This window comes from Apiotrichum porosum (assembly GCF_003942205.1).
Source record: "Apiotrichum porosum strain DSM 27194 chromosome Unknown scaffold_7, whole genome shotgun sequence".
NCBI classification, from domain to species: Eukaryota; Fungi; Basidiomycota; class Tremellomycetes; order Trichosporonales; family Trichosporonaceae; genus Apiotrichum; species Apiotrichum porosum.
In genome coordinates, this window is record NW_021167114.1 from 573,817 (window position 1) to 601,438 (window position 27,622).

At 60.6% G+C, this 27,622-nt stretch overlaps 11 protein-coding genes across 11 annotated transcripts; 7 read left to right on the plus strand and 4 right to left on the minus strand.

Moving 5' to 3' along the window:
• Nucleotides 1-264: 264 nt before the first annotated feature.
• EHS24_008520 (uncharacterized protein) lies at nucleotides 265-872 on the plus strand (the record flags this gene model as incomplete). Its single annotated transcript, XM_028623831.1, has 5 exons — nucleotides 265-358; nucleotides 412-445; nucleotides 494-616; nucleotides 662-711; nucleotides 760-872. 5 exons carry the CDS (start codon nucleotides 265-267, stop codon nucleotides 870-872), a joined length of 414 nt encoding a protein of 137 aa, XP_028475805.1.
• A 246-nt stretch (nucleotides 873-1,118) lies between these two features.
• EHS24_008521 (uncharacterized protein) lies at nucleotides 1,119-1,726 on the plus strand (the record flags this gene model as incomplete). Its single annotated transcript, XM_028623832.1, has 5 exons — nucleotides 1,119-1,212; nucleotides 1,253-1,286; nucleotides 1,327-1,449; nucleotides 1,497-1,549; nucleotides 1,623-1,726. 5 exons carry the CDS (start codon nucleotides 1,119-1,121, stop codon nucleotides 1,724-1,726), a joined length of 408 nt encoding a protein of 135 aa, XP_028475806.1.
• A 563-nt stretch (nucleotides 1,727-2,289) lies between these two features.
• On the plus strand, nucleotides 2,290-2,775 carry EHS24_008522 (uncharacterized protein; the record flags this gene model as incomplete). Its single annotated transcript, XM_028623833.1, has 1 exon — nucleotides 2,290-2,775. One exon carries the CDS (start codon nucleotides 2,290-2,292, stop codon nucleotides 2,773-2,775), a length of 486 nt encoding a protein of 161 aa, XP_028475807.1.
• Nucleotides 2,776-2,864: 89 nt separating this feature from the next.
• Nucleotides 2,865-4,707, minus strand: EHS24_008523 (uncharacterized protein; the record flags this gene model as incomplete). The annotated part of the gene is made up of 7 exons (XM_028623834.1): nucleotides 2,865-3,094; nucleotides 3,138-3,505; nucleotides 3,544-3,929; nucleotides 3,972-4,139; nucleotides 4,185-4,258; nucleotides 4,302-4,526; nucleotides 4,575-4,707. 7 exons carry the CDS (start codon nucleotides 4,705-4,707, stop codon nucleotides 2,865-2,867), a joined length of 1,584 nt encoding a protein of 527 aa, XP_028475808.1.
• A 308-nt stretch (nucleotides 4,708-5,015) lies between these two features.
• Nucleotides 5,016-7,494, plus strand: EHS24_008524 (uncharacterized protein; the record flags this gene model as incomplete). Its single annotated transcript, XM_028623835.1, has 11 exons — nucleotides 5,016-5,056; nucleotides 5,339-5,364; nucleotides 5,418-5,541; nucleotides 5,595-5,787; nucleotides 5,829-5,965; nucleotides 6,008-6,291; nucleotides 6,339-6,412; nucleotides 6,454-6,609; nucleotides 6,665-6,794; nucleotides 6,835-6,936; nucleotides 6,992-7,494. The coding sequence occupies 11 exons, from the start codon at nucleotides 5,016-5,018 to the stop codon at nucleotides 7,492-7,494; spliced, it is 1,770 nt and encodes a 589-aa protein (XP_028475809.1).
• An 82-nt stretch (nucleotides 7,495-7,576) lies between these two features.
• On the minus strand, nucleotides 7,577-11,448 carry EHS24_008525 (uncharacterized protein; the record flags this gene model as incomplete). Its single annotated transcript, XM_028623836.1, has 9 exons — nucleotides 7,577-7,895; nucleotides 7,951-9,384; nucleotides 9,435-9,650; nucleotides 9,693-9,770; nucleotides 9,817-9,851; nucleotides 10,343-10,400; nucleotides 10,438-11,132; nucleotides 11,174-11,307; nucleotides 11,346-11,448. The coding sequence occupies 9 exons, from the start codon at nucleotides 11,446-11,448 to the stop codon at nucleotides 7,577-7,579; spliced, it is 3,072 nt and encodes a 1,023-aa protein (XP_028475810.1).
• Nucleotides 11,449-12,361: 913 nt separating this feature from the next.
• Nucleotides 12,362-13,466, plus strand: EHS24_008526 (uncharacterized protein; the record flags this gene model as incomplete). The annotated part of the gene is made up of 3 exons (XM_028623837.1): nucleotides 12,362-12,552; nucleotides 12,701-12,855; nucleotides 12,922-13,466. 3 exons carry the CDS (start codon nucleotides 12,362-12,364, stop codon nucleotides 13,464-13,466), a joined length of 891 nt encoding a protein of 296 aa, XP_028475811.1.
• Nucleotides 13,467-13,719: 253 nt separating this feature from the next.
• On the minus strand, nucleotides 13,720-15,711 carry NOP7 (mRNA-binding ribosome synthesis protein nop7; the record flags this gene model as incomplete). Its single annotated transcript, XM_028623838.1, has 2 exons — nucleotides 13,720-15,527; nucleotides 15,591-15,711. The coding sequence occupies 2 exons, from the start codon at nucleotides 15,709-15,711 to the stop codon at nucleotides 13,720-13,722; spliced, it is 1,929 nt and encodes a 642-aa protein (XP_028475812.1).
• A 286-nt stretch (nucleotides 15,712-15,997) lies between these two features.
• EHS24_008528 (uncharacterized protein) lies at nucleotides 15,998-18,112 on the plus strand (the record flags this gene model as incomplete). The annotated part of the gene is made up of 7 exons (XM_028623839.1): nucleotides 15,998-16,090; nucleotides 16,141-16,258; nucleotides 16,299-16,408; nucleotides 16,476-16,900; nucleotides 16,939-17,186; nucleotides 17,228-17,671; nucleotides 17,715-18,112. 7 exons carry the CDS (start codon nucleotides 15,998-16,000, stop codon nucleotides 18,110-18,112), a joined length of 1,836 nt encoding a protein of 611 aa, XP_028475813.1.
• A 2,379-nt stretch (nucleotides 18,113-20,491) lies between these two features.
• On the plus strand, nucleotides 20,492-25,860 carry EHS24_008529 (uncharacterized protein; the record flags this gene model as incomplete). Its single annotated transcript, XM_028623840.1, has 3 exons — nucleotides 20,492-21,779; nucleotides 21,875-24,181; nucleotides 24,242-25,860. 3 exons carry the CDS (start codon nucleotides 20,492-20,494, stop codon nucleotides 25,858-25,860), a joined length of 5,214 nt encoding a protein of 1,737 aa, XP_028475814.1.
• Nucleotides 25,861-26,375: 515 nt separating this feature from the next.
• Nucleotides 26,376-27,525, minus strand: EHS24_008530 (uncharacterized protein; the record flags this gene model as incomplete). Its single annotated transcript, XM_028623841.1, has 2 exons — nucleotides 26,376-27,161; nucleotides 27,205-27,525. The coding sequence occupies 2 exons, from the start codon at nucleotides 27,523-27,525 to the stop codon at nucleotides 26,376-26,378; spliced, it is 1,107 nt and encodes a 368-aa protein (XP_028475815.1).
• Between the last annotated feature and the right edge of the window lie 97 nt (nucleotides 27,526-27,622).

Here is a 27,622-nt window from a genome sequence, read left to right on the forward strand (position 1 = left end):
ACGTGCCGCGATCCAAACCAGTCGCGAGCCAGTGCTCCCCGTTGGCCGCTGTAGGCGCGTCCCATGGTACAGCCAAGTGTCAGGTGCTCAACGGCCCGGATAACATTGGTGGCATCGACTCCCTGACTTGCTTAATCATGGTTGAGTCAGCCATCCATCCCGCGCACCAACTGCTTTTGAAGCTTATGCAGACTTAAGAGATGCTCTTCCTCCTGTTGCCCACAGGCCCTCTAGCATACATCTCTCACCAAAGGCACCGTCATCATGCCCCAGATTCAAGGCAGCTGTCTCTGCAAGCAGATTACGATTACGGTCAAGGATCGCTCGGCAGCCGACAAAGCCGGGGTCGAGATTTGCCGTGAGTCCCAAAACCCCTCAGCTCAACCTCGAACCCCCGTTGACAAACCTCAGACTGCACCGACTGCCGCCAGTTCACGGGCGCTCCGTGAGTCTCGAGGCTGACGTGGAGATCCACAACGCTGACCCCCACCAGGGCGGGATATTTGGTCCAGGTCCCGCACGCCGACGCCGAAATCTCGGGAACCCCCAAGCAGTTCTCGGTAACGGCCGAGTCTGGCAACACGGTCGTGCGCAACTTCTGCGCCAACTGCGGCTCGTGCGTTACATGACTTCCCACCTGCTCTCCATATTGACGATTCAGGTCCTTGTTCGACGAGGGAGCGACCAAGGGCAAGTACTTTATCCACGGTGGTGAGTGTGTCGTGCCTGGTCCGGGAGCTGATTACTAACGGATATCAGGTATTTTCCCACCCAAGTCTCTCCCACAACCGACCATGGAGTTGTGGATGCGCAGTGCTGAGAGCTGGGAGAGGCCGTTCCCCGGAGTTGAGCTCTATGAAAAGCAGCAGTAGTAGCCGTCGTAGGGGAAAGCAAAAGGCAAGGATGTACAATGGATCGGTGACGGCATAATGTTTTGTCGGAAGCGGGCGGTGCCGATGTAACACGTGATGCGACAGGAAGTGCGGATTAGAGTTACAGGCTGAGCGAGGTTGAGTCAACTCGTTGCGCAACATTTAAACAGAGTAGAGACTGATGGACTGACCTGCTCGGGACGCTCAACCAACTCGCGCCTTGCCTCTTGAACTCAACCTACCACCATGACTTCCATGACCGGCCACTGCCGCTGCAAAGCGGTCACTCTGACAATCCCGGACGCCACGGCCATGCTAGCCCGTGGAGTGGGCGTCTGTCGTGAGTATCTACGGGACTGTTGAGACTGACAGGTATGCAGACTGTACAGACTGTCGGGCAAGCACTGGCGCAGTGTAAGGACCAATCCATGCCGCCATCAAGACTGACCAACAGCGCCGGTATGGAACTGTCGTCACCCAAGAAGGACGTCCAAATCAAGGGGTCGCCCAAGGCTTACACCAACAAGGCCGACTCGGGCCATGAGGTAACGAGGTACTTCTGCGACACTTGCGGCTCGTGAGTGCATAATAGACTGTACTGGTACATCTGACTTATTCGGGAAGGCCGTTGTATGCCGTGATGAGCAGGATGGCCGACTTCATGTTCATGAATGTTGGTGAGTCCTTACCCCCTCCCCTCCGGGCCCTCAGATCCTGGAGACAGTGCCCTGCTGAACTTGTCAACCTAAGGCATCTTTCCTCCTAAGACTCTTCCGGCCCCGACTTCTGAGCATTATCTGCGTAACCTGGAGTCCTGGGAAAAGCCTTACCCAGGAGTCAAGGCTAATCAGTAAGGCCTGCAGTGGTGGACAGCGCCCAGTGGCCAGTGGGGAGTGATCAGTGTGAAACAGTCCATTTCAGTTCAAATGACCGAGAAGTTGCCGACAAGGTTGGGTGACAGTGCGAAAGCGTGGTAGCTAAATTGAAATCTAAATGAACAGCCTCGTAAAATGCAGCGTTCCCCAACAGACTTGACGGCCGAGAATTGGTCCATGAGTGCTGTTTGATGCAGATGGCCATCAACAAGTGGCCCTCGGCCATCACCTCTACCACTTGCCTCATTTCAGTGTTGGCCTCCGGCCTTGCTCGCCAACCCAACGTCTCGACTGCGTGGCCGTCGGCAGTGAGGAGATATTCCGTGACCAAATGACTTGGAGATGGACAATGACGTCAGGTCGGTAAAGTGACTGCTGCTTGGTTGTGGTGCCCGCCGGGCAGCAACGGCTAGTTAAACGACAACACGTACTTGCTCTTGACCGTTCTTCTCACAGAAGCGACAACACACCTCACGAAACGACCAACTCCAAGCATTTCGCGTACAACACTGTAACACCCCACCCAACACCTCCCCTTTGCCATGCCTCGCGTTGCCCACACCGCCGTCTCCACCGAGGAGGCAGCCGACCGCCTCGCCATCCGCGAGCTCTTTGACGAGTACGCGCGCTGTGCAGACCGCCGTGATGCCGCTGGACAACAATCTCTCTTCACCTCGGACACCAAGTTTTCCGTCTACATGTCCGGCGAGGGCAGCGCGGCCTCTTACGTCCTGACTTCGCGTGAGGCGCTCGCTCCCGTCTTTGCAGACCTGAACAAATACTCGGCCACGACGCACTTTAACGGCCAGTCGACTGTGGCCTTCACGGACGCCACACACAAGAAGGCCACAGGCGAGTCGTATACCCTCGCACACCACCTATACACCGAAAACGACGCCAGGAAGATAATGGTCGCTAGTCTCCGCTACCATGACGTCTTCGTCAAGGAGGCTGATGGACTGTGGTACTTTGCTGAGAGGGAGCTGTTCTTGGACTGGGCAGAGGTGAGGAACTGTCCTGCTCAGTAGATGTACGTCTTGTTGTAACACAGCGGCCTCACCAGACCCAGAGGCTGGCTAAGTGTACTATGCATCGTTCACCAATTCACCCAGTCGCATTAAAAGTGAAGTTCCTTCCAGTCGGCACTGCGTTCAACAGCGTCACCGACGCATAGAACAGTACTCTCATCCCACCACTTGCCCACGACCATGAGTCCAACAGGCAGGCGAATCTCAGAGACGGTGGGACACTTGCAGTCAATAGCCATTGGCTCAACAAAGCCCACGGGCACAGTAAGCGATGGGTGTCCACTGAGGTTAAAAGCCGAGGTGAAGGCGGCCACGGGACCTGGATATCAGTACAGAGGTAAGAGGCGAAGCGAGGAACCTACCGGCGTTGGCATTCCACTGCGCTGGGCCCGACTCCCACACAATGTGACGCCTGGCAGGGTGGGGTACAGTGGGCATGATCAGGACGTCGAACTGGGCGAGGGTAGTGTTCAAGTCGTCGCGTAGTTTGCGAGCGAGGTTCATGGCCCGTCCATACGCCACGGGATACTTGCCCCACGCATACTCGCTAGACATGGCAGTTCCAGTCACAAAGTACTTTGCCTTGTCGTACTTGGCCTGTGTCCAGGGCAAGAGCTGGTCCCAGTAGTCGTTGAGATAGAGGCCACGGCGGCCGACCTGGCGTCCTTGGCGAGTACCGGCAGATCCGAGCTTGTTCAGAACATGAGAGATAGCGGGCACTACAGACATACTGGGTGGTGTGAGCACGGCTGGATTTTCACCACTGACATAGGAAGAGACACCTCCTCCACCTCCGCGCCCAACGCGCGCAGACGCTCTGCTGCGTCCTTGACGGCCATGGTGACACCAGGGACAATGTGAGGCGAGTCAAACGGCTCTTTGAGGATCCCGATCTTCATGCCCTTGACACCCTTCTCACGACCAGCAAGCACAGCGCTGACATAGTCGGGCACGTCGGCAGGCTTGGGTGCGCCCGCACTGCGGTCATCAATGTCGTCGTCTCCGGCCACAGCCTGGAGCAGGCGTGCAGTGTCGAGGACAGTAGTTGCCATTGGGCCGACATGGTCGATCATGGACTCGGAGGAGAGAATACCAGTGTACGGCACAAGACCAAAGGTCGGCTTGAGTCCAACGATACCGCAGTGGCTGGCTGGCTGACGATGTAAGCAGACGTGGTAACCTCCAGAATCCCTTACAATTCGAACAGAGCCACCTTGGTCACCTCCCATGCCCATGTCGGCGGCACCAGAGGCAATCAGTGCACCGCAGCCGGAGGAGGAGCCACCGGTAGAGAATCCCTGGGTGTATGGGTTCTCGACAGGACCATAAGGTGACGAAGAGGAAGTAGCGCCATGGGAGAAGTTCTGGACAGATTAGCCAGTACTCCGGTCGTCGCTCATCTGGCCCACCTCGCAGGCAGCCTTGCCAAGGACGTGACCTCCGCTCTCGAGGACTCGCGAAACGACCGTGGCATCGACGTCGGCTGGGGAGTTCAGCTCGCTGCGTCGCAGAACCGTCGAACTCACGGACGAAACCCTCAAACGCGTCTGTGCCAAAGAGCAACGGCACCTCAGCCATGCAGATGGTGTCTTTGAACACGACCCTCTTGCCGCTCAGCAACTTGCCAGAGCTGTCCACCGGATCGCCAGCATCGGCGCGCCACGCCCAGCCATTGAGGGGGTTGTCCTTGCCAGTGGGTCGGTGGATGTTTGTACGAGGGAAGCGGGCGACATCGGGCTTGGGCTTGTAGTCTGCAGTGCTGTAAGCAAGGGTCTGCCGCTTTATCAGCACAGACATACCTTCTTGAGCGAGCACCAACGCGCAAGCTTCTTCCGTCTTGGTGAGGAGCTGCAGATAGTCGTCCACATGGGCCTCCGGTATGTTCAAGTTGATGCGCGACGCTGTGTTCAGCACCTCCTCTGGTGTCGGCATCGTGCGAGTTGTGTTGAGTGTTGAAAGCGCCAGGCGCTGTTTGGAACAAGACGTATGATACAGACCATGTAGACGTCCATCAACTTCAGACTAGCGAGCATGGCGAGTCTGATGGAGGACGCCGGGCCGGGTTTGGTTATTTACATTTTGTACCCACATGCGGCGCATCGCGGAGATGACCGGCTTCGGATTCATGTCCCGGCGCCGGGAGTGTTCCGTCTCGGATGCAGCATCCGAGCGGTGGGTGCGCCGGAAAGCCTTCCGGCAGTCGGTGATTTACTCTTAACCCTGTTGGGTGCATCATCGTTATGCTTTGCTCATTCCACAACCAGAATCGCGATACCAAGGGGTGAGTACCCAGCAGGGTGGTGGCTGAATCACGTCCACTTCCGGCATCTATTGGACTGACATTACATGTCTTGGCTCTTATACAAACCCTTTCTCACCCACTCGTTACTGTTGTCGCCGGAAAAGAGGCCGAGAAAAGCGCCATCGGCTGCACGGTCAATTCTTCGACGATGTCAAGCGACCATCTTCCATCCTCATCGTCCAGTACCACGAGGGTTGAGGATAGGACAGCCAAAAAGGAGATCGAGCTACGAGATCAAGCAGCACGCTTACCTTTCCGGAGGCTGCTTGTCATCTACTTTGGCATCGGTGAGTCCTCACATCTATCGTCTCCTGTTCAACAATTAGGCTCACACACTCAGGCCTTGCCCTCATTGTCAGTTTTATCGACCAGACTGCCGTGTCGACGGCTGCACCAGAGATAGGGACATCACTTAATGGTTCCGCCACCATCTCCTGGGTCGGCACATCGTTCCTTGTTGGAAAGTAAGTACAGCGCAGGAGATTGAACGGAATCCGTACCTAACATCATGCCTCAGCTGCGCCTTCCAGCTTGTCTATGGCCGTATGTCCGACATATTTGGACGCAAGAACATGCTACAGATAGCTGTTGGACTTCTCTGTCTTGGAAACCTCCTCTGCTCGTTCGCCAAGACACCCGTGCAGCTGTATGCTTTCCGTTCAATAAGTGGTATTGGTGGCGGAGGCATCAACAACCTCGCAATGATCATCGTGGGTCTCATTACGGCCTCCAGTAGCTGACAAACACCTAGGTGTCTGACCTTGTGCCACTGAAGGATCGCGGCAAGTACCAAGGGTTCATCTCGGCTGCGACGTCCACAGGCAACGCTATCGGACCGTTTGTTGGTGGAGGTCTCGCTTCAATCGGCCAGTGGCGCTGGCTGTTCCGGTACGTCCCCTCCCTCCGCAAAGCTGTATCTAACATGACCAGGCTGGTATCAATTCTCGGGCTTGTCGTTATCGTCATGGACCACTTTATCCTGCCCCTCAAGCCCGTGACGGGTGACATCAAGGAGAAGATTCGACGCGTGGATTACATCGGCATTTTCCTCAGCGCCGCCGCCACCGTTTTGCTCCTTGTGCCCATCTCCGGCGGCGGATCGACATTTGCATGGAACAGCGCACTTGTCATTGCCCTATTGGTAGTTGGAGCTGTGTGTGGCATCGTGTTCGTGGTGCACGAGATCAAGTTTACCCGTTTACCGATCCTTCCAAGTGAGCTGCGATTTGCCGTTGGCCTGGAATGCGGGCTGACGCACCAGTGCGAATCTTCACCATTCGGACGAGTGCCTTTGTCATGGCTCAATCGTTTGCCATTGGCGTCAATTACTATGGGGTACGCCGGGCCTTGGGTATCACTGCATACTGACCCCTCAGACCATCTTCTATATTCCCATCTTCCTGCAATACGTCAAGTCGTACAACGCGCTTGTGGCAGGCGCATTTGTCCTCGTGTACACCTTCCCTCAGGCGCTCTGGGGTATCGGCGGAGGGTTCTACATTGCCAAAACAAACCACTACAAAAGAGTCGTGGTGAGTGTCATCTACACACATCTCTCGCTGGGGCCGTTGCTAATGTACCACGCAGATAGCAGGCGCTGCGCTCTGGACCCTTGCCTTGGGGCTTCAGCTCCTCTGGACGCGTACCACGAGCATCGGCGAAGTGCTGGGTATGCTTGAGATTCAGGCCATTGGTATTGGATGGAGCCTGCAAACGAGTGAGTTGTAGTATTCTACATTGTCCAGCTGACCTCGCAGCTCTCGTTGCCGCACTGGCTGCTACCGCCGACAAGGACCGCGCGGTTGTCACCGCAGGCCGTAACTTCTTCCGTACGCTCGGGGGCGCGTTTGGCCTTGCTGGTGAGAGTCGAGATCTACTCGTCTGGACCACATGTCCCGTAGCTGACACACACAGTCGCGAATGCGGTCTACCAATCGCGCGTGATCCAAGAACTGGCCACAATTGGCGCTCTCACACCCACCCAGCGGACGGAACTGGTCAACTCGTCTCTGGGTCTGGACGCCCTGTCCCCGGAACTCATTATCCAAGTCCGGGACGCATACGCCCATGCCCTGCGCTACGTCTTTGCATTCTTCACGGCTGTCAGCGGTTTCTATTTCGTTACCAGCTTTGGTATCAAGGAGATTCCGTTTCGCAAAGACTCGGCGGCGCTGGAGGCTGAGAAGAGGGCTACAAAGGGGGACGTCGAGCGTGGCAGCGAGAAAGAAGACAACGAAGAGGGCGAGGGGAGGGTGCAGGAGATCGCGGACACTGACTCTGTTCATTCCGCGACTGAACATGACGCCACGCTGGTCGTCGCTCCTCCGGCCATAGGTCCCGACGGGCTTGCGCTCAAGCCAACAGCATCAAGACTGCAGAGAGAAGGGGAGGTGCCAGCATCACAACATGGACAATGAGCCGAGGAATATACAGATACATACATAGCATGTCATTAGCATCGGATACGAATAATTCTTCCCAATTTATGGCCATTTATCGCTATACGTTGCCAGCCTGGTCCCAGCTGCCCAGCCAGCCGTCAATGGGCGTGTCAAGCGAAATGTCGAGGAATGATACCAGATCGCCGCCGTATCTGTTCAGGTTGCCAAGGTCGTAGTTGAGCTGCGGCAGGGCTGTAGTTGTCGAGGGCAGTGCAGTGGACAAGTCCAGTGTGGGTGTAATAGCTGGCAGCGCCGGTGTGCCATCGGACGGTGGGAGCGGCGCGAGAAGGTTGAACAGTGGGGCAGCAGGCTTACGCACAGATGGCGATCTGGCATGGTCGTCCTGCTGGCTTGGACGGTTGAGCGATTCGTACACACTGGGAGTGCGTTAGCACGCGCCGTGACGGTAGTTGAAGTTCCCGGCCAACTTACGTGCCCAGCTGGCTAAACTCTCCCAACATGGCCTGCTTGATGATCTCTGCGGTGAGGGTTCCAGTGCCTTTCCCATCACCACACACGCCTCCCAACGACCCCACGTCACCGTCCATGACCTCGTCGGAGAAGTATTCAAACAGTTGAGCGAACGGGCCGGCATCGGGAAAGAGATGGGCATATATGGCCAGCGTCGCTGAGCATGCCCGAAGTGCGCGTGATGAGGTGCGAGTAGGAATGGCGTTGGGGTTGGCTGACAGGCAATGCAGGAGCGTCATGCCCGAAACGAAGATGTGACACAGTGAACAGATTGTACGTTTTGTCTTCGGATCTTGATGGACCTTTCTTCCACGCTCGCATGATTCGGCCGCCGTCATGGCACATAACGCCAGCAGTGGGTCTGACGCGTCGCACTGAATTACCTGCTGCCGCAAGGTGAACAGCACCGTTTGAAAGTAGATCATGTCAAACTTGTCCTCTGGCTGCACCGGCATGTCGGGTGACGTAGCGTGTGGGATAGCGGTACGCCATTCTTGAAGATCATTGAGAAGGGTGCGGATCAGTTCTGGAGATGGTGGCTCGGCTCGGACTGCGTATAGCGCATACACTCGCGAGCGCAAGCGGTAGTGCCATATCGTGTGAACCGCAGATGACATGTTGGTCATCTCGCCCGTGACGGCGTACGGCGGTGGCATTGTTGGCTGGGCAACTTGTAGGACAGCGATGCGCGTCGGGTCCCGGTCCTCGACGTCAATGTCGACAGGGATTGCAATTTCAATGTCAATGTCGGCAATACTGAATGGTCGACCGCTGGCCAGAGCAATGAGCCGATCAAAGTTGTACGACGACCAGAACACCCGTTTGCGGTCCTCTGCTTCGAATGGAGTCTGCGCATGGTTTTCACGGTGCAGGTAGAGTTCAAGGCAGAGGCGCATGACGAACCCGCTGAGGGACCACAGAGGAGGACCGTCGCTGGAGCGAAAGCTGAAGAAGAGGAGAAGCAGCATTGCACGTACAGTCGTAATGTCGTTTGCTCGGAGGACCGGCTCGAGATACCGCATCGCCCGAGTGAGGTACGTCTTTCCGCTCTCAAGTGCCGGGTCTGGCGCGAGCTCGACACCGACGGCGTATATCATCCACAAGAAGAAGGCTCCAATCTGGTCATCGGTACGCGAGGACGAGCCTGTCGGCTCTGTCCAGGTAAAGCAGACTTCGTCCCGCCTATCATGCCACGCAAAAAGGCGACCACGTTCCAAGAACGGATAGCGGGACTGCACATGGCGGTATACCACCGACAGAACCTCATTCGCAACTGGCGCTGGCGGAAGCTTTGGGTTTACGTTGACAGTTCCTGTATGGGTGGTGGGGGACCCAGGCTGTATAATTGCTGCAAGATCTGTAGGCCGAAAGTGGGGACGGTCGTGGTGGATTGCTCTGGCACAGTGATCAGTGACTAGACTACATTGTTGAGAACTCCAACTCACCCCATCACAATCCGTCGCATGCCTGTATCGGTGTCTCGGCTGGAGCCAGCGGTAGGAAGAGGCATACACGGGGCGTTGGGTGTGGGCTTGCGCGTTGACGTCTCAGCCTCGGTGGTCGGTTCGCTGAAGCGGTCCGCGAGGGCTGGGTGTGAGGGCTCGAGATCATGAAGAGACCTCTCCAACGTGGCCACACGGGTCTCGAGTGCAAGCACGTAACTGAGGCGTGAGCTGTTGAACCAGCTGGAGGGGCTAACTCACTTGTGTAACTTTGCCTGCTTCTGGTTCACCTCGTCGAACACGCAGTGGGCCTTGGCCTTGGCACACGCGGAGCAAGATCTGACCGTTAGACCAGAGAGATGCAGGCACTGCGTCCCCGACTCACGCGCTGTCGTCCTCTGCTACCAAGCACTTGAGCTTCTTTGTCTTGCAGCGATTGCAGGCATTCGCACATCGTTCTCTCTTTGGCTTGGTACTGTTGTCGCCATCACGCCGACGACGCTTGTTCGACACCAGCTGCAATCGAGTGTCCTCATGGCCCCGGCTTGAGCGGTGATGTCCGGCGGAGGGAGTCCGAGGAGACGATCCTGCGTCGCTGTCCTGGCTCGAGCCGTGATGTGGTGGATCGGTAGCCATCACGCTGGGCCGTGCATCGATGCCAACGGTTGGAGAGAGGAGGAGGAGGAGGAGTGGGCAGAGTGGACATTTGGATCCTTGGGCAGGTCGCCGATAGGATGCCGAGACTGCTTACGTCATGGAATTATTGGCGTTCGTCGGTGAGACTTGGGGTTGACACCCATGTTCACCCATGTCCTCGCTCGACCTCTCTTTGCTGCAACACCTGTTACATCTCGCAGCCTCGTGGTACGACTGAACAACTACATAACAGTGACATCTCCACCCATCTACACCTCGGTCCAAATCGTCTTGACGATCTTGAGCAGCTTTGCCTCACACTCTCCAAACTTGCTAGTTCCCGTCAGCCCAGGCCGCATCCGAAACTCACTTGACAGCATAATCCAATCGCTCCTGGACGGAAATGTCAGACTTGATGGAAGCATCGAGTGTCACGCCGTCGTTGGCGAGAAAGTCGGGAAAGTCGGTCGTTGAAGCCGACTTTGGGACATTGACACCGGCATCGAGGTCGGCCTGCGTGACGGGCCGTGCCGCCAGGCCCTCGAGTACCTTGGGAGGGAGGGTGAGGTCGTCGACGCCCAGCGTCGACAGCGCAATGGCCTCTTCGGGGGTGACGACGCTCGCGGGCATGACATGCGTCGTGGCACCCAGCTGCTTGAACGTTGCGACAATGGCGCCGACAACGGGACCCATCTGGTGTTCCACGGCCGGGTTGGCGTACTCCACCCACCCGCCGTCAAAGTGGACGTGGAGGGGGTTGAAGTAGGGCGCGACGAAGTGGCACTTGGCCTGGTGTGCGGCCACGGCCTGGTCAACAGTGAACAGCACAGTGGCGAGAGTCGCGATGCCCTCAGACTCGAGTTGAGCAGCGGCGAGGATGCCCGGGCCGGTGGTTGGGATCTTGATGCAGACGCGGGAACGGGGGATGCCCTCTGCCTCTGCCAGGGCGACGATGCGCCGGGCGTGCGCGGCAGTTTTGCTGGCCGAAGACGAGTAGCGCGGCGAGACCTGGAAATGGAGGAAGGAGGTGATGTGCTGGAGGACGGGTTTGGCGAGGAGGACAGCCTGGGTGGGTGTCAGCTGCTACTGGGTTACGGGCAGCTTACGATGAGGTCCAGTGCCAGGTCGACGCCCTCGGCCTCGTTCTTGCTCTCCTTCTTGGCCCGCGCGACCACATCCCGCACAAACTGTTCATTGCCTGGCTGAGTAGCAACACCCAGCACGAGCGCCTGGTTGCTTGCTGAGGTTTGTCAGCCTACACAGTATGATATGACCCACTCATGTTGACAAACGGGCCGAGCTTGGCCGCCAGGACCGGGTCAAGCTGGTCGATGTCCACATCGAGGCGAGAGCGGAGCAGCTCGAGCGAGTTGGAGGGCATGGTTAGTGCACGGCGATGATGAAGTGAGTTGGTGAACGTGTGTACTGGCATGGAGGAAGGAGCTCGGCTTGCCAAAGGTCCGCGCTTCCGCCCGGATCAATACATTGTGCCGGGTGGACAGCCGCGTGATTATCGATGTGGGGACGTGGGGACTCTTGAGGTGGCAAGCCTGTCATGATGTGGCCATGGACCCAAGCAAGGTGTCTCCAACCATCTAATCGATATCGCGATATACCACAGAGAACAAAGGCATGATCACCAACACAACCCCCATCCCCTGTCACACCACCATAAACCTCCCGAACCGCCCCATCAAACCTCCATGAAACCGTCCGTAGCGGCGCTCTGCCCTTCAATAATCGCCCGCACAACGGTTCATGTGGTCACACGGGCGGTTTTGGCGACGACAACTGCGGCGGCCTCGGCATAGACGGCGAAAAACGCGTCCAACAGTGCAACAGGTCTTGTGCCTTCAGGCCAACAGCATTCCGGGAATTCCATTAGGAAGCAAACTACTCCAGTAGCTTCGGGGTTGGCCGTAGCTTTGGACAGTGTCATCGTCTCTGCGCTATCATCCGAAGCGTCCATGCACCACCGACGGCGCAAGCGCGGTCTCCACCCCCGTGCGCGCTAAGCGCAGTGGGCAGCGAGCAGCGAGAGACGCCGTGGACACGCTAATGGGAGGTTTCTGGCGTGCGGGTGTGCGGGGGAATGTCAGCAAAAGCGCGGAGACCCACACGTCCTGATGCGTTTTCCGGCAAGAACGCCGATCGGTATCGTCGGAAGCTTGGCTTTCCCGTCATCTCGATGCGTATATTATACCCACCTCCAACGCGTCGGGTTGCTGGCTCACACCACCCCACACACCTCACCCACGTTCTCAACTGCGACTCTGTAAACGACTTTGCGCACCATGCCCTTCACTCCCTCCCAGCTTGACGAGATTGTCAACAAGTACAAGACGGACGGATACGTCATTATCGACGGCCTCATTCCCGACAACCTCTATGAGCCTCTCTGTGTCGCTGCCGACAACGTCACGGCCAAGGCCCAGCAGGGCGAGTGGGACGACATCCGTATCGTCGGCAAGCAGTTCCCCCCATGGTAAGTTTTGAGCTGGGTCGAGACGTGGAGCTGCAAAGCGGCTGGTGGTGAGCGATAGTGGGCTAGCTATGCGCTTGGAACGTCGAGCTGCTCTCCACTCGCTTCATCGTAGCGTCTCCATCTACATCTTCTTGCGCTAACTCTCCAGGTCGCAAGAAGACCGTAAGGCGGGTGTTTGGGGTGTCCAAAGCCTGATGAACCCCGAGCTCGACGAGTCGGTGTTTGCCGAGTGGTACGGCTCGGACGACCTGCTCGACGTTTCCGCCGCGCTCATGGGTGTCACTCGCAACGACATGCAGTTTGGTGAGCTCTCACCCCTTCTTCCTACCTACTCGGAATTGTTCCCGCTGACCGCTCCCCCCTTTGCAGAGCTCTTCAACCTCCTCGTCAACCCCACCGAGCGCGACTATGCGCTCTCGTGGCACCGCGACGACGTCAAGGCCACAGCCACGGCCGAGGAGGAGACCGAGGCGCTCAAGATCAAGCACCACACGATCCAGTGGAACGTTGCGCTGTACGATGACGAGTGCCTGACGGCCGTGCCCCGCTCGCACAACCGCGTGCGCACGTCCGAGGAGCGCAAGGCAAACCTCGAGGGCGGGTGGGGCGACATGCCCGGCATGCAGACGCTGTCGCTCAAGAAGGGCCAGGGCGTCTTTTACAACAACAACATTCTCCATGTGGGGAAATACAACTTGGCAGTCAAGCGGCGTACCTTGCATGGGTGCTACGGGTCGCCGCCTGCCGGCGACACGTCGCGCGCGCGCAACTTGCTCCAGCACGGGCTGGGGTATACCGCCGACCCGGGGTTCAAGGCCGGCGTGCCCCAGAGCCTGTGGCCGATGCTCGACCGGCTCAATGCGTTCCAGCATGACATGGAGGGCAAGCCGATCGAGTACAGCCAGGACGACTAGGCGGGGCGAGGACGAGGACGAAGACGAGGAGAGGACGAGGGTTGCGCAGTAGTGTAGTTGGTTTGTTAATAGGTGCGAATGTATGATCTTGCTGTGAAGATGGTATACAGAATGCATGAACCGGTGTACAGCCAAACACCTTGCACATATGGAAAACGTAAGAGTCCCCCTCCATGGCCGTCCTATCTATCTCTAACAAAGCACAAAAAGAATCGAGAGCCGTTCCGTCAACGCACAGCGCGGTCGCGCGCGATCACTTCTTGCCGGAACGAGCAGCCTTGCGGGCCATCTTCTCAATCTCCTTCCTGCGCGACTCGAGCTTTTCTTTTTCGGCCTGGCGCTCGGCGTTTCCGTACTTCATCTTCTCGTACAGCTTGGCCTTCTTGTTGGACATCATGATCTTGCGCAGGTCCTCGTCGGCCTTGCCGGTGGCCTTGGCAGTGGCCTTGGCCTTGGTGGCGGCCTTGCCGTGGGCCTTGGTGGCCTCCTTGAGCTGGGCGCGGAAGGCCGTGTGCGACGTGCCGTTGGCCTCGGCCTCGAGCTCGGCGGCGTGCAGCAACGCCTTGTCGGCGGGCTTCTGGGCGGCGGCGAGGAGGGCGGGCGGGAACGCGGCGGGCTCGGGGGCGTTCTCCTTGTCCTCGTCCTCGTCCTCCTCGTCCTCGTCCTCGGACGCAACCTCGGCGTCGACCTCGACGTCCTCGTCCTCTTCCTCCTCGACGACGGCGGGTTCGCCGTCGATGCCGAGCCACGGGCGCTCGACCTCACCCTCGCCGTCCCAGGGGCTCAGGTGCGGGGGCAGGAGCTGGCCGGGGGCGTACTCGCCGGTACCGAGGACCTTGCGCTGGTTGACACAGTCGGCGACCCACTGGGGCTGGACCCAGGTCCATTTCCTGCCGGCCTCCATCTCGCGCCTCCTCTCGTCGGTCATGGGACGGTCGATGAGGACGTGGGTGATGGTGTCGGCGTGAGGGCCGCTGCCGGGAGTGGGCGCAGCGAGCGAGGTGACGACCTTGCCGCCAAGCGCACGGATGACAAACTCCCAGGTGCGCGACGAGGTCTCGCGCGACAGGTAAAAGGTGTAAGGGGAGAAGAGAAGGGCCTGCTTGGACGACGAGGGGCCCGAAGCGAGGAGCGAGGTGTACGTCGGCAAGGGGGCCGAGCCGGCAACGTCCTCGTCGGCAGCCTTGGATGGGCGCTCGACAAAGTCCTCGTCGGCGTCGGCGCTGTCCTCCATGTCGACGTCCTCCTCGTCCTCGACGGTAGCGGCGCCCGAAGCGGCGATACCGGCAATGGCGCGCTTGACGGCCTTCTTCGAGACACCAGTCTCGGCAGAGGCACCGGTGGCCTTGTTCTCGACGAGACGGAAGGCACCGACAGTCTCACCACGGCCATCCTGCTCTACGTCGAGGGGAGGGGGGTAGACGAGGTTCTCCTCGGTGTAGAGCTTGTAGAGGACAAACGAGATCATGGTGCGGTAAAGCTCGAGGAAGGTGAGCAGGATACGGAAGTCGACGTCGGTGGGGACGTGCTGCTGGAACTCGTAGCCCTCGAGCCAGCGGACCTTAATGAGGTCGCCGCCGTGGCCGGGAACCTCGGCCTCGTAGTAGACACCCTTGATGCCGAGGAACACCTTGCGGAGCGAGTGGGTACGGATGGCCCAGACCTTCCACTCGTTGATCAGGCGACCACACTCGGCAATGACCTCGGTGGGGACGAGGGTCTTGCCTGGGATGGGGTTGGTGGGAAGAGTCGAGAAGAGGTGGACGAGGTTGAGGGGGTCGGCAAGGTCCTGGAGAGCGAGGGTAAAGGTCGGGTAGCGCTCCTTGACAATGTGGTCGAGGCGGGTGACGGGCTTGCTGTCCTCGAGGTTCTTGGCCAGACCCCACTCCTGACGGCCGACGGCGCGCGCGAGCTTCTTGGCAAAGGCCTTGTGCTCACGGAACTTTTGCAGAAGAGGCTCGTGGAGGAGGTACTGGATGTCCTTGTGGTAGTAGAACGAGGCCGGGGCGGACGAGCCCTTGTTGGCACGCTTCTTGTGAAGAGGCTCACGGGGGTAGATGCCTTTCACGCAATGTCAGTTGACTGTTTCTCCTGTAACACACAGCTCTCAAGACCAAGACTCACCCTTGAGGATACACAGACGACGGAAGTCGGAGAGCGAGACCTGGAGCTTCTTGAGCGCCTGGTTACGCGTGGTGTAGTTCTTGGCCGCGCCGGACTCTCCGCGCCTCTTAATCTTGGCCATTTTGGGTTTTGGTGTGGGTGTGGTGGTGGGGGTTGGTGTCGCTGTCGAGGAGAAGCAACAACGGATGGTCGTACTGGCATCCTTTCGTCCATAATCCCAAATCTGAACACCTCTGAGCGGCAAACTTTTTGATCCCGTCGCGACCGCCTGGCCGCCTGGCCGCCGACCACGTGGTTTGGAGACGGAGCGCCAGAATTCAGAAAGTGGAGGTTCATGCTGCAATCAAGCTTCATAACTGCCTTGCTCACCTTCATATCCATATCCCTCTCCATCGTCGCGCGCGTCCATGGCCAAAAAGTGTCCCACCTGTGGGTCACGCAAGTGGCGCAAGGATGGTGTCACAGGAAGCGTCATCTGCGAGGAGGGCCACGTCCTTGCCGTGCGTCCAGTTGAAGGTACACGCTCCAGACCGCTGACCACTGCACTTAGGGAGTTCGGTCCGAGAACCTCGTCATGGAACCCACGGGCCATGCGATGCAGAAACGTCGCATGCTCAAGGGTGACCGCGTGAATAAGAGGAAGACTGAAGGACAGGCGAATAAAGACTGTGAGTGGTCGTGTTGCATGACAACTGGTCTGACTCTCAGATATACATGGAGAAGCGGCCGAATATCTACGCCTGCAAGGGCTGCAGCTCATGCTTCGTCACCAGGTGGCTGCGCTGAAGAAGCTGTGGTCTCTGCCAGATGCTCTTGAGGTTGGTAGTGTAGCCTGAGGGATACTGACCAACGCAGCTCGTGGTGCGTGATCTGTGGACATACCAGCTCCTCATCACCCCCGTCCCAACGCCCGACGAGGAAAGTCGGCCGGGCACGCCTGTCCCAGAAGCCGGGCCGTCTGGACCTTCGGGAGCGTTTATTGAGCAACAGTACAAGGCAAAAACACGCAAGGACGGCTCCAAGTCGCGGCCGGGGTCGCGGTCGGGGTCGCGGTCGGGGTCGCGGTCGGGGTCTGGATCCGACACGGAGACGTCCAACCACGGCGACGACGGCGACAAGAGTGGCGAGGACGCTGACCTCGAGGCTGAGTTATCCGAGGTCACGGACGACGAGGAAGAGTCTGGACAAGGAGAGGCGTCTGATTCATGGAAACCACGTAAACGGCAGTTGAAAGCGTCAGACACGCTCGTGACGCTCATCACTGCGCTCTGGGTGCTGCGCGTACCGTTTACATATGCGCTCATTGAACGGTGGGTACAGGTACCACGACGCTGCTGAACCCAATCAGACTGGTCAACACAAACCAGATTCCTTACATCGACTTTTCCCAGACCACGCTCGTCCCAGCCGAAATGGCCAAGCGCATGAACCGCGCCGTTAATTCCTCGTTGCGTCCCCAACGGTCCCCCGTTTCCGAGTACCTGTTTGAATCAACACGCAGGTTTGGGCGTTTCCTCACGACGTTTGGCCAGGTGATCCCAGAGATCAACCTGCCGCCAGTGGCGTGGCACGTCGTGTCCCAGCTGGGCGGTAATGGTGGGTTCCGCACTCCTCCGACATCTGGCTGACCCATTCAGCCATCACGTATTCCCAAGTGGTCGCCTTCCTCGAGCTCATCGACGCCAACATGTTCCTCAACCCCGAGACCCAGCTCGTGATGCAGAAACGACGCTCCTCTATGGGCGAGACGACCGACGAGCTGGGTGTCAAGCCTGCGCGGATGTACGACAACTTTATGCCTGAACAGAGCGTCGCTGCGGCCTTTGTCATTGTCATGAAACTCGCGTATGGGCTGGACGGCGTCGACCGGCTCGCGCTGCTCCGGACGGACCCGCTCATTGGCCTGCCGCAGCCTACCCCGTGGCTGGACGAGCTTGAGAGGCGTGTCAAGTCTGGCGAGTTGACCGGGTCTCAACAAGAGTTGGGACCGCAGCGGTTCGACCTCATGGAACCCGCCGACATTGACCGTTTCTTGGACCGGTGCGAGGACGTCTTGCTCAAGAACAGACACCACGGATCAGGTAAGCAGTTGCCAGCAAAACGTGCGCGCTAACTGCCACCCAGGCGGCAACTTGTTCCCCCTCCCGCCCGCGCCGGACATTCCAGCGCGCGACCCGCCGCTCAACTCATGGACGGCGTTCCACGCGTCCGTGCAGCCCATCACGCTCGCCGCGCCCGTCCCGTCGTCGACGCGCAACAAGGCCCTCCCACTCATGCCGGGCGAGAGCTACCGGAGCTACGCCGCCGCCGACGTGACCGGCACGCTGCCGCAGGACTTTGAGCTGGTCCTCACGGCCGCGGGCCAGGTGGTCGGCCTGTCGACCCAGGTAATGGCCCGCACGGTCGAGGCGTTTGAGCGTCGCATGGAGACGTTGCGGCCCCGCAGAGAGAATGCGCACAACCCCGCGCTGAGGCGCGTGCATGCGGCGAGTGGGCTGAGGGAGAGTAAGAGTTTTGGATAGGCGGGGGTGGTGGAGTGGTGGAGTGGTGGAGTGGCCGGAGTGGTGGACTCGGGCCAGCAGGGCTGTCATCGTAGCGAAACACAAACATGGTAATAACAATCATCACAAACGGTTAGCGTTTTGGGTGCCGCTACTGACGATTCTCCTGCGCGTCCCTGCCAGCTGGCCAGCTGCCGCCTCTGCGCCTCTGCGGTCTACGGCCGTAGAGGTATGGAACAGACACTGACACTCAGTCAAGGGCTCTGCCTGTATGGCTCCAATGACGATTATAGTGACGCGCCAGTGACGAGGTAGCAGAATCCAGACTGCAGGAGTCTGTCTATATTTGGCCATTGGCCATTGGGAGATGGGTACACAAACGTCGCGAGGAGCCCTATAGCGTCCACCATTTCGTCTGTCGCTGCGTGCCGATGCCGTTGCCGTGCCGTGCACCGCAATCGCTCCCCGGGGCCAATGTGTTGGCGTGCGTGCTCCATCGAGTTTGCCTCGTCATTGTTTACGGCGGCGCGTCACTAGGGCTCTCCGGCGGGGTCATTTGGGTCCGAACGAGTTGACAGGAGCAGGCCATGCTGCAGCTGCGTTTTCGTGTACCAAGGAAGAGCCACGACGACAGCGCGTACAGCTGGGCATGATGCGAGACATGTGCGTGCAGTGTGGCGTGTGTGATTGAGCGCGGGTGCAGGGCAGAGAGCCACCGAGAGGCACTGACGATCTGGAGCCAAACACGCATTTTAAGCTCTGGCTGGCGTGTGCTGGGAGGGGAAAAGGGCGAGTTGCCCCGTTTCCCCCTCGTTTGAGCGTTTTCCCTCTCCAGTCCTCTAATTCTCTAAGCATCTGCAACGCATGGAGAAGCAGATGCAGGAATTGCAGGAATTGCAGGGACGAGACCTGGTTGCAGCAACGAGGTCCCAGTCCCACATCCATCCTTGATCCTTGACGGCCGAGGGTGAGGCAGAGTGCCACCCGAGATATGAGCCCCCGTTTTACACCCACCCACTCTGGCCCCGGAAAAACCCACACGAGACGCACGGCACACGCCCTGGGCACCCGCAGGGAAAAAAAGACATGAAAGCCTGGCCGCGCCGTCGAGGAGACCCGGCGGCCAGGCATGTGTGTTGCCAAATGTGCGCACATTGGCAGCAGCAGCAGCAGCAGCGTTGTGTCGTGTCCAAACTTTGTCAACAACAACAGTGTCAACATGTGATGGGTGGATGGGAGACGATGAACAGGCAGAAGAACAAGGAGACTGCAAAACGGGGAAACAAAGACAGGCAGGTGGACGTACGTGGGTGCACAAAGGAGTGCAGCCTGCAGACAGAGCAGCAGCAGCAATGTTCCTTGGGTTTTGGGTGCCCTGGATGCCGTGCGCGCGGTGAAAGGGGGACACGATGGAAACGAGGAAACGAGGAAACGAGGGCTCTCTCTCGTGTTGCTGGCGCGCGCATGCGTACAACGACAAACCATCCTCTCCACAACACTCACCACACACCACACACTCTCTTTGCTCTTACTCACCCCGATCACCTACACCCTTTCCCTCCATCCTCCCCTCTCCCCCCTCGATTCCCCCGTTCCGCCAACATTGTCCCTCTGTCACCCCACCCACCCATCCACAGCCAGCACCCACACCCACCCACACACCCTCTGCCTCTCTCCCCGTGTGTTACCCCCCGTGTGTCCGGCCAGTGTACCAGTGTCCCGCATTTGAGTGGAGTTTGAGCTTTTGAGCGCGCCAGTCTCATCAGTAAAGCTGCGACAAAGGGGGGTCCTCACACGGCGGCCGTACCCCGGGAGAAAGCCCATCCCATCCACCCACCCAGGCCACCCACACGCACACTTCAAACGCCCAGCCCTGTGCGCCATCGTCCCCTCTCTTGTGCACCTTTTGGCCGCCGCCGCCGCCATCTGCGTCTCTTTTTTTTCTTGGCCCCTTAGGCTCCAGCGCTCCTCCCTCTCCCCCCAGCAGCATCGAGCAGCAGCCGTGCGCACAGGCCGCTCTCTCTCTCTCTCTGTCCCGACCTTGACGCCGCACCCGCCTAGCCGCAAGCCCCACCTTTTTGTGTGTCCTGGTACGTTTGTCGCTCGCGTCCCACCCCCCGTGTCAGACGTCTTGTCCCCTCGTCCTGGATCTGCATCCCAAAGGCCACACAGCTCACACAGCATCTCTTGGTGTATACCATTCTCCACACACGCACATACACATACACATCCATCTCCGCACTCGCGTCACGACCTGCACGACCCCTCCTCCTACACGTGCCCGCCCACCGCCCTCGCGTCTCGCTCTCTTGCTTCTCTCTCATATTATCACCCTCGCCGCCGCCGCTCGACGCCGTCCCCCTGCCCATCCTCGCGACTTGGCCCCCCGCGTCTCTGCACATGGTTTTCGACGTCTTGGCGCCTGTTCGACGCCCTGCCTCGCCTCCCGTGTCCGTCCTCGACCGTCCACCCCTGCTGTCCGACCGCACTACATCCTCCACCACCACTTCGGCGCAATCTCTGTCGTCGTTTCTTGACACTCCCACTCAATCCGGCCCATCTTCCCCCAACAACCCCTTGCGTATCGCTGCCGCACACGCACACAGCGCACACCACCCATCGTCCCCGCGAAGCCCGCCGTCGGCGTTCAAGCGTAACAGCGTCCCCGCACCCACCAAGCTCTTTGACGGCGAGGACACGCGGCTGTCGCTCCTTACACAGCTTCGCCTTTCCAAGGAAGACGCCGAGTGGGAGCTCGTCGACGTTGGAGACGCCGGTGCACCCGCCGCAACCCGTATCCCTTCGCGTAGCAACAGCTTTAGCGGCAAACTCTCGAGGTCAAAGAGCGCCCGTAACAAGCTCTCCGCCATGATGTCGACGGCTGAACCACCACGCACCGGCGCGCCCGTGACAAAGAAGCCATCTGGCTTCTTCCGTCGCCTCACCCAGTCCAACAAGGAGCAACCCCCTGTCCCGCAACCCACTGTCCCAGACTCTGCCCCGCAGCTGCCCCGGATGTCGACGTTGCTCATGAACGACACCATGAGCCTGCCCGGGACCAGCAGCTCGCGAAGCAGTCTCCTTGCCGGTACCCACTTTTCCTCTGCTGCTCAGAACGCGCTCGTAACTCCACCAAAGCCCTCGACCCCTACCCCTCCTCCTCACCAGCTTCCTCCTGGAGCAGCGCCTCCGCGCCAGATGAGCCCCACCTCGCCCAACGGCAACATGACACACTCTAGCTCGTTCCGAGTCCAGAACAAGCCTCAGTACCCGAACGGGATGGCGAACGGCGGTGGTCCTCCGAACGGCGCGCCCCAAGCGCAATACGGTCGCCCACAGGTTCAGCCCAACGGTGTGCCTCATCCGGGCATGGGCATGCCGCAGCAGTACCAACCCATGCGGCCGCAACAGCAGCAGCAGCAGCAGTACGCACCCCAACCTCCGACCAAGGGGCCGGTGAGCGCAGCGCTCGCTGGTCCCCCACGGAGTGCTCCAGTACCAACCATGGCGTCGCCTCCCCTCTCGCCGACGGGCGCGTACTTTGATGGCGGCATGCCCCAGATCTCGCACCCCGTTCAGCACTATTCGCGCCCACCACTGCTCGATGGTCCCCCGCGCCAGAGTCCGCAGCCGCAGCAGCAGCAGCAGCAGCAGCAGCAACAACAACAGTTTAATAGGCCGCCTCCTAGTAAGTTATGGTTATCTGCTGCGGATCTGGATAACAATACACACATGCGCAGCACGCCCTCCCATCTTTATCAATTGTGCTGACTGGTTGTGTAGACGCCCAGCCGAATCGTGCCAACGGCAGTGCATACGAGATCATTGCGTCGTCAAACCGCGCCCCAAGCTCCAACGGGCACGCCGCACCTCCCCCTCCCTCGTCGTCATCGGGCGCGCCCATTGCGAGCCGCTTCGCGAGCCCCTCCCGCCAGGCATCCCTTCCTAACGGCGCGGCCCCTCCTCAACAGCAACCGCACCAGCGCGAGATCCCTACTCCTCCCACATCGTCTCAAGGCCACGGGTACAACCACACTCGTGGCGCTCCCCCTCCTCCGTCCTTTGGCCAACGCCCAGCACCGCCGTCGGCCAACGGCGGCTATGCCCCGGGTGCGTTCGCCCCGGGATCCGTCATGCCCCAGGTGACCCCGCCTGCGCGGTCCACGTCGGTGCAGTACAGGAACACCCCTCCGCCGAACGGTCGTGGGCCAACGCAGCCGCCGCAGAACAACATGTCGCCGCCACCGCAGAACCAGGCCATGTCCCCTCCCGCGAGGAATCAGCAGATGGCCCCCCAGCAGATGCCCCAGCCCATGGTCCAGTCCATGCCCCAGCCCATGTCGCCACCTACAAGAGGACAAACAATGCCCCAGCCAATGTCTCCTCCCCAGGCGCGGCCTGTGCCCCAGCCCATGTCTCCTCCTGCCAGGACACAGACACAGCCAGCGCCCCAGCCCATGTCCCCGCCTGCTAGGACGCAGCCAGCGCCCCAGCCCATGTCCCCGCCTGCTAGGACACAACCAATGCCCCAGCCCATGTCCCCACCCCTCGCCATGCCTACCGCAAACAGGACACCCGATGACCGTGCCCCGCAAATGATGCCTCCAGGTGCAATGGCGCCCTCAATGCCTCCGGCGCCCTCGTATCCTCATCCCACTTCGGGACACGGACTCTCGTCCCCGACAGGCCCTCGTCCTGCGCCGCCTCTTGGCCCTCGCCAAGCGCAAGGACTGACGACTCCGCTGTCTGCCGGTGCTCCTCTGGCCATGCCCTCGGGTCCTGTTGGTAGCAGGGCTATTCCCACCACCGAGACCATTCTGTCTCCCACAGCTGAGTCGAGTGAACCACCTGCTCCTGCCCCTCCTTCCCACTCGGTTGCCCCGCCTGCGTCGCGAGCTGCACCCTTGTCCAACACTGGGCGCCTTGGAAACGTTGCCCCGTCTACCGCCGCCCCTGCACAGCTTGGCCCTACGAACAGTGGAGGCACCTATCAGGTTATCGCCAGTAGCAAAGCAACTGCCCCGCTCCCTGGTACGGCTCCTGCTGTTCCTTCGCCGTCCACCAAGACTTCTTCCATTCCGCCGAGCGCGTCGACCGGCAGCATGGACGGCAATTCGAACGCCAGCGTGGGCAGCATTGCCGCGCCGACGCGTCCCCGCATTCACATCCCACAGACGACCCCGACGCCTCCACCCCAGGCGCTCCCTTACTCGTCGCCGGCGATTAGCTCTGCGATCGCGCCGCCGCCGTCCCAGTCGACCCCCATGCATCCTGTTGGGGCCGGTCCGATGGCTCGCGGCCCTGCGCCGCTGACCTCGACGGCGCCGGCCGCGGCTCACGCAAAAGCCAAAGTGCCTGAGGATCAACAAGTCACGGGTATTAGGGCACGAGGCCCGAGCGCCAACGCCGCCACCACCCAGCCTGTCGACGCGGCCAGCGTTCGCCCCGCCAGCCTCGGAGCAAACACCCCAGCAGCTGCAGCTACGGCGGTGGCGGCGGCGGCGGCAACGGGAGCGGTTGCTGCCGCTGCAGCCCGCCGCATCGTATCGTCGCCTCTTGCGAGTCCCACCATCAACACTGCTCCATCCATCGCCAGCGACAGCTCCCCACAGCGTCCATCCATCGACAACAACAGCATCAGCCGCAGCCCCCAGCAGGCCCGCAGTGTCTCGGGACAAACGCGCCGTGCAACCGTCCTCTCGGCCGCGTCCACTACATCAAACACCACGGGCGAGAGCCCCCGCTCCAGCGTCAAGACCCCACACACAGTTCGATCGATCGAGTCTGGTGACGACACGATGGGCCGTGGATCCGGAGACAGCAAGCGTGCGTCGGTGCTGCACCGCCCGCGTCCCAAGAAAAAGGACATCAAGACGCTCACGTTCCTGCTGTCGCACCCGCGTATCAGCGTCTCGCTCCTCCCGTTCCTCAACATCAACACGTTCCTCAACCTCCTTGGATCCGATGAGATGCTGCGCCGATACGTCTCTGGCGAGATGGTCGGCCGCTGGGTCATGTCCGAGTGGGGTGTGACCGTGGAGCGCGAGCGTGGACGCTCATGGCCAGGCCTCACTGTGTGGGAAGGATTCCGTGAGTGAAAAAAAGGCGATTGTGACGACGTAAACAAACTGACGCCCCGTGTTTTCACAGTCGAGTCCCTCCTGCACGATCCTGCAGTGTACAGCACCTACCCGGCCCAGTACCACAACCTGCTCCGCCACTTGAGTCTTTCGCACACACTCATTGTCCTCTTCCTGCGCACCCTGCCTGCTTCGGCGTTCCCCTACTCGCCTCCCCTCCCCTTCGAGGACGACATTACGCTCCCGACTCTGCACAAGTCGAGCTCGGCAGGCAGCCTGCAGGCACCGCGCCGCCCCGGGTCGCGCGCCAACAGCCACGCCGGCTCGGACGCTGGCGGCAGCACGACCAACCTCACGGGCAAGATGCCGCGCCGCGAGCGCGTCACCGAGGTCATCATGCCGGAGCCTCTGTCGGCCACACCGGCCAGCGCGACTGGCAACGGCCCGTCCCTCGCCAATGGCCATCCCAGTGGTAAAAATGGCGGTAAGTTGCATCGTCGTCGTGGCTCGATTGGCTCCATTGGTTCCAACGCTACAGGCTCTCTCGGCTTCCGCAAGCGCTCCAACAGCTCGTCGGCCACGACGGAGGCGCTCAACGCGCCGCAGACACACACCACTGCACCCATCCCGCAGGGCAAGGCTGCGTTCCCGCCCGTCTCGTACCCAACCGCCAAGCGGTACGAGTTCCTCCGGTACGGCGACGGGTCTGGTGGCAGTCCCAACGGCGGCGGCGGTGGTGGCGGCGGCGGCGGCATGGGCTCGCGTCCTGGTTCGATCATGTCCGCCCAGTCCGGCTCGGTCGCCCATGGCCTCGCATCACTTGCTGGTCACGGCGACAACTTGCCCATCCCGCCCCCCATCGGCGGTGGACGCCGGGAACGTTCCAGCGTCAACAGCAGCGAGGGCGGCCGCTCGTCGCGCCGCTCAGACGGCCACTCGTCCCCCGTCCAGAGGCGCTGGGACTCGCCGACCAACAACAGCCGGTACGAGCCGGCGTTTGACCGCCCGCCGCCATACATGGTCGGCCGTGCGCCGATCCTGCGCGTGTTTGTCCCCGTCTCGGACCGCGTGCCCCGCTGGCCGTCGTCCGAAGGCGCCGCGGCCGCGTGGCGCGAGCTGGAAAAGTGCGGCGCCAACAAGCGCATGCGTCTCGGCGACCTGGTCGTCAACACGGCCCTGCACCGCCCGTCCAACACGGAACACGTGCTTGTCTACGTGCCCTTTGTGGCGCACAAGCTCGTCCCTCTCGAGTATGTTCACTGCTCGACGGGCCACCTCCCGCACTATCTCGACGCGTTCGCCCTGTCGCCGACATACTACGACCCGTTCCTGCCCACCCCGCAGATTGTCTATCTCGACTTTGCGCCGTACGCGCAGCAGGGCATGTCGTCCCTCCGGCTGGCGTATGACCGACGCGACGTCATTGTCGCGTCGGGCGCGCGCCTCAGCGCCAAACGGTACCTGCACGTCGCCGGTGTCGAGATCCAGCAAGGCGACCGCGTCGCGCCCGAGTGGCACGGCATGCTCTCCCTCGAGAGCGAGGGCACCGCCGAGGGCCTCAAGGAGATGCAGGCGCGGTTCGGAAACGGCGACCCGGCGCGCGCCGTCATGGGTCCATGGGAGGTCGTGAGGGAGCGCTCCATGATGGGAAGCCTGTGGCTGCGCCTCGTCAAGGAGGACCGCAAGTGAGCGGGCAGCGAGCGGAGCGAGCGAGCGAGTTGCGCCCGCTGTCGTCGGCCACGCCCTACTGTCTGTCTCCTTCTGCCACCGTTGTCTCTCAGTGTAGCCAAACTCCATTCCCTGCCCCATCCCATCCCATCCCACTCCACCAACACCCACATACCCGCATTCCTCGCCGCGTAGCAAAGCTCTGTCTGCACGCCTCCGACGAAATACACGAGATACGAACCCCCATCCCCCCCCACATAGAAACCCCTTCGAACATTGGATGACCCCGTCTTTCCCCACGACATCTGCATGCATTGGCTGTCCTACAGTGCCCTATATGAACACAAAACGCCGCGCCGACCCTCCGTTCTCCCTCCCGGGTCGTGTGGCAGTGGCAGTGGTAGCAGGAGCAGGAGCAGGAGCAGGAGCAGGGCTCACAGCCGCTGCCGTCAGCTGCCGTGGTCGTCTATTGTGGTGGTGGTCTTGTCCGTCGACATGAAGCTGTGTCGCAACACGCCCGCAGGCTTGGGTCTTGTTTAGGCCGACTTTTTGCCCTTGCGCTTCTTGGCGACGGGCTTGGGCGCGTTGGCGGCCTGGTCGTCTGCAATCTCCTTGCGGAGGGACTCGAGGGCCGACGTGGCAAAGCTGGCCCACGAGCCGGCCACGAAGCCCAGGATGGAGGTGACGAGCGGGATGAGCGGCCAGGCCTTTGGGTGCGGTGTGTCAGCTCGATTTTTGGGACTATCATAGCTGCGACCGAGACGGGCACGAGTCGACGAGATGACAGCCTGCCTGCAGCGGGGCGTTCTCATCTCGGCTGACTCTGCCCACGGTAAACAGGACACTCCAACTCTACTCACCTGCCACGGCCTGTCCCAGTCGAGCGCGAGGGGGATGGCGCCGACCCACGCGCCGACCAGCGCGCCCGCGAGCGGGAACGCGAGGGCGCGCTCGCGCGCGTCCTCTGCGCGCCACTCGCACACGAGGCGCGTGAGGCGGAACCGCGCGGCGATGCCGGCGTCGTACAGGTCCGGAAAGCCCAGCGTCGCAATGATCGGGTACGCGGTCAGGAGGGCGAGGTGGAACGCGAACAGCAAGGTGCGCAGGTACATGGCCACGGGGGCGCCGAGGGTGTGCATCGCCAGGGCGAGGAGGACGGTCGTGCCGAGCGTGGAGAGGACGGCTTCCTTGGTCTGCGGGGTAAACGTCAGTTGCGTGTCGGGTTGTGGTAGACGGAGATGGGGACGGAGAGGCTGCTGTTGTTTGGCGTCGGGGATGACAGCAGGCCAGCAGCTCATCTCCGTCCTCCCGTCTTGACGCAGCTACAGGTACATGTTCCAGCAGCTGCGCCAAACCACCACCCACCTTGCCATCGGCCTTGAGCCCCCACCACTTGCGCAGCTTGTTGCCCCACCACACCATGACGATCGCCACGCCTCCACTGACCCACGCCGCCGTCGCGGCCGGGTCGTGCGTGATGGGATTCAAAAACTCCCACTGCGGCCTGTCCGCCGATGTAGCCTGCACGATGCTGTCGCCGCTACCGTAGAACCATGACGTGGACGACGGAAGCACGACGGGCGTCGAGAGGAGCAACAGGGAGAGGTACGAGAGCGACGCAAAGTAGTCCTTGAGCGGCAGGGAGGGCGGTGGGGCGGCCGCGGTTTGCGCGCGGGTCGTGACCATTGTCAAAGGAGGGAAATAGGGGCGGGCGACGGATGGAAGAAAAAAGAGCGAAGGGGGGGGAAGGAGGGGGGTGACGGTGGACCAAACGACAAAGGAG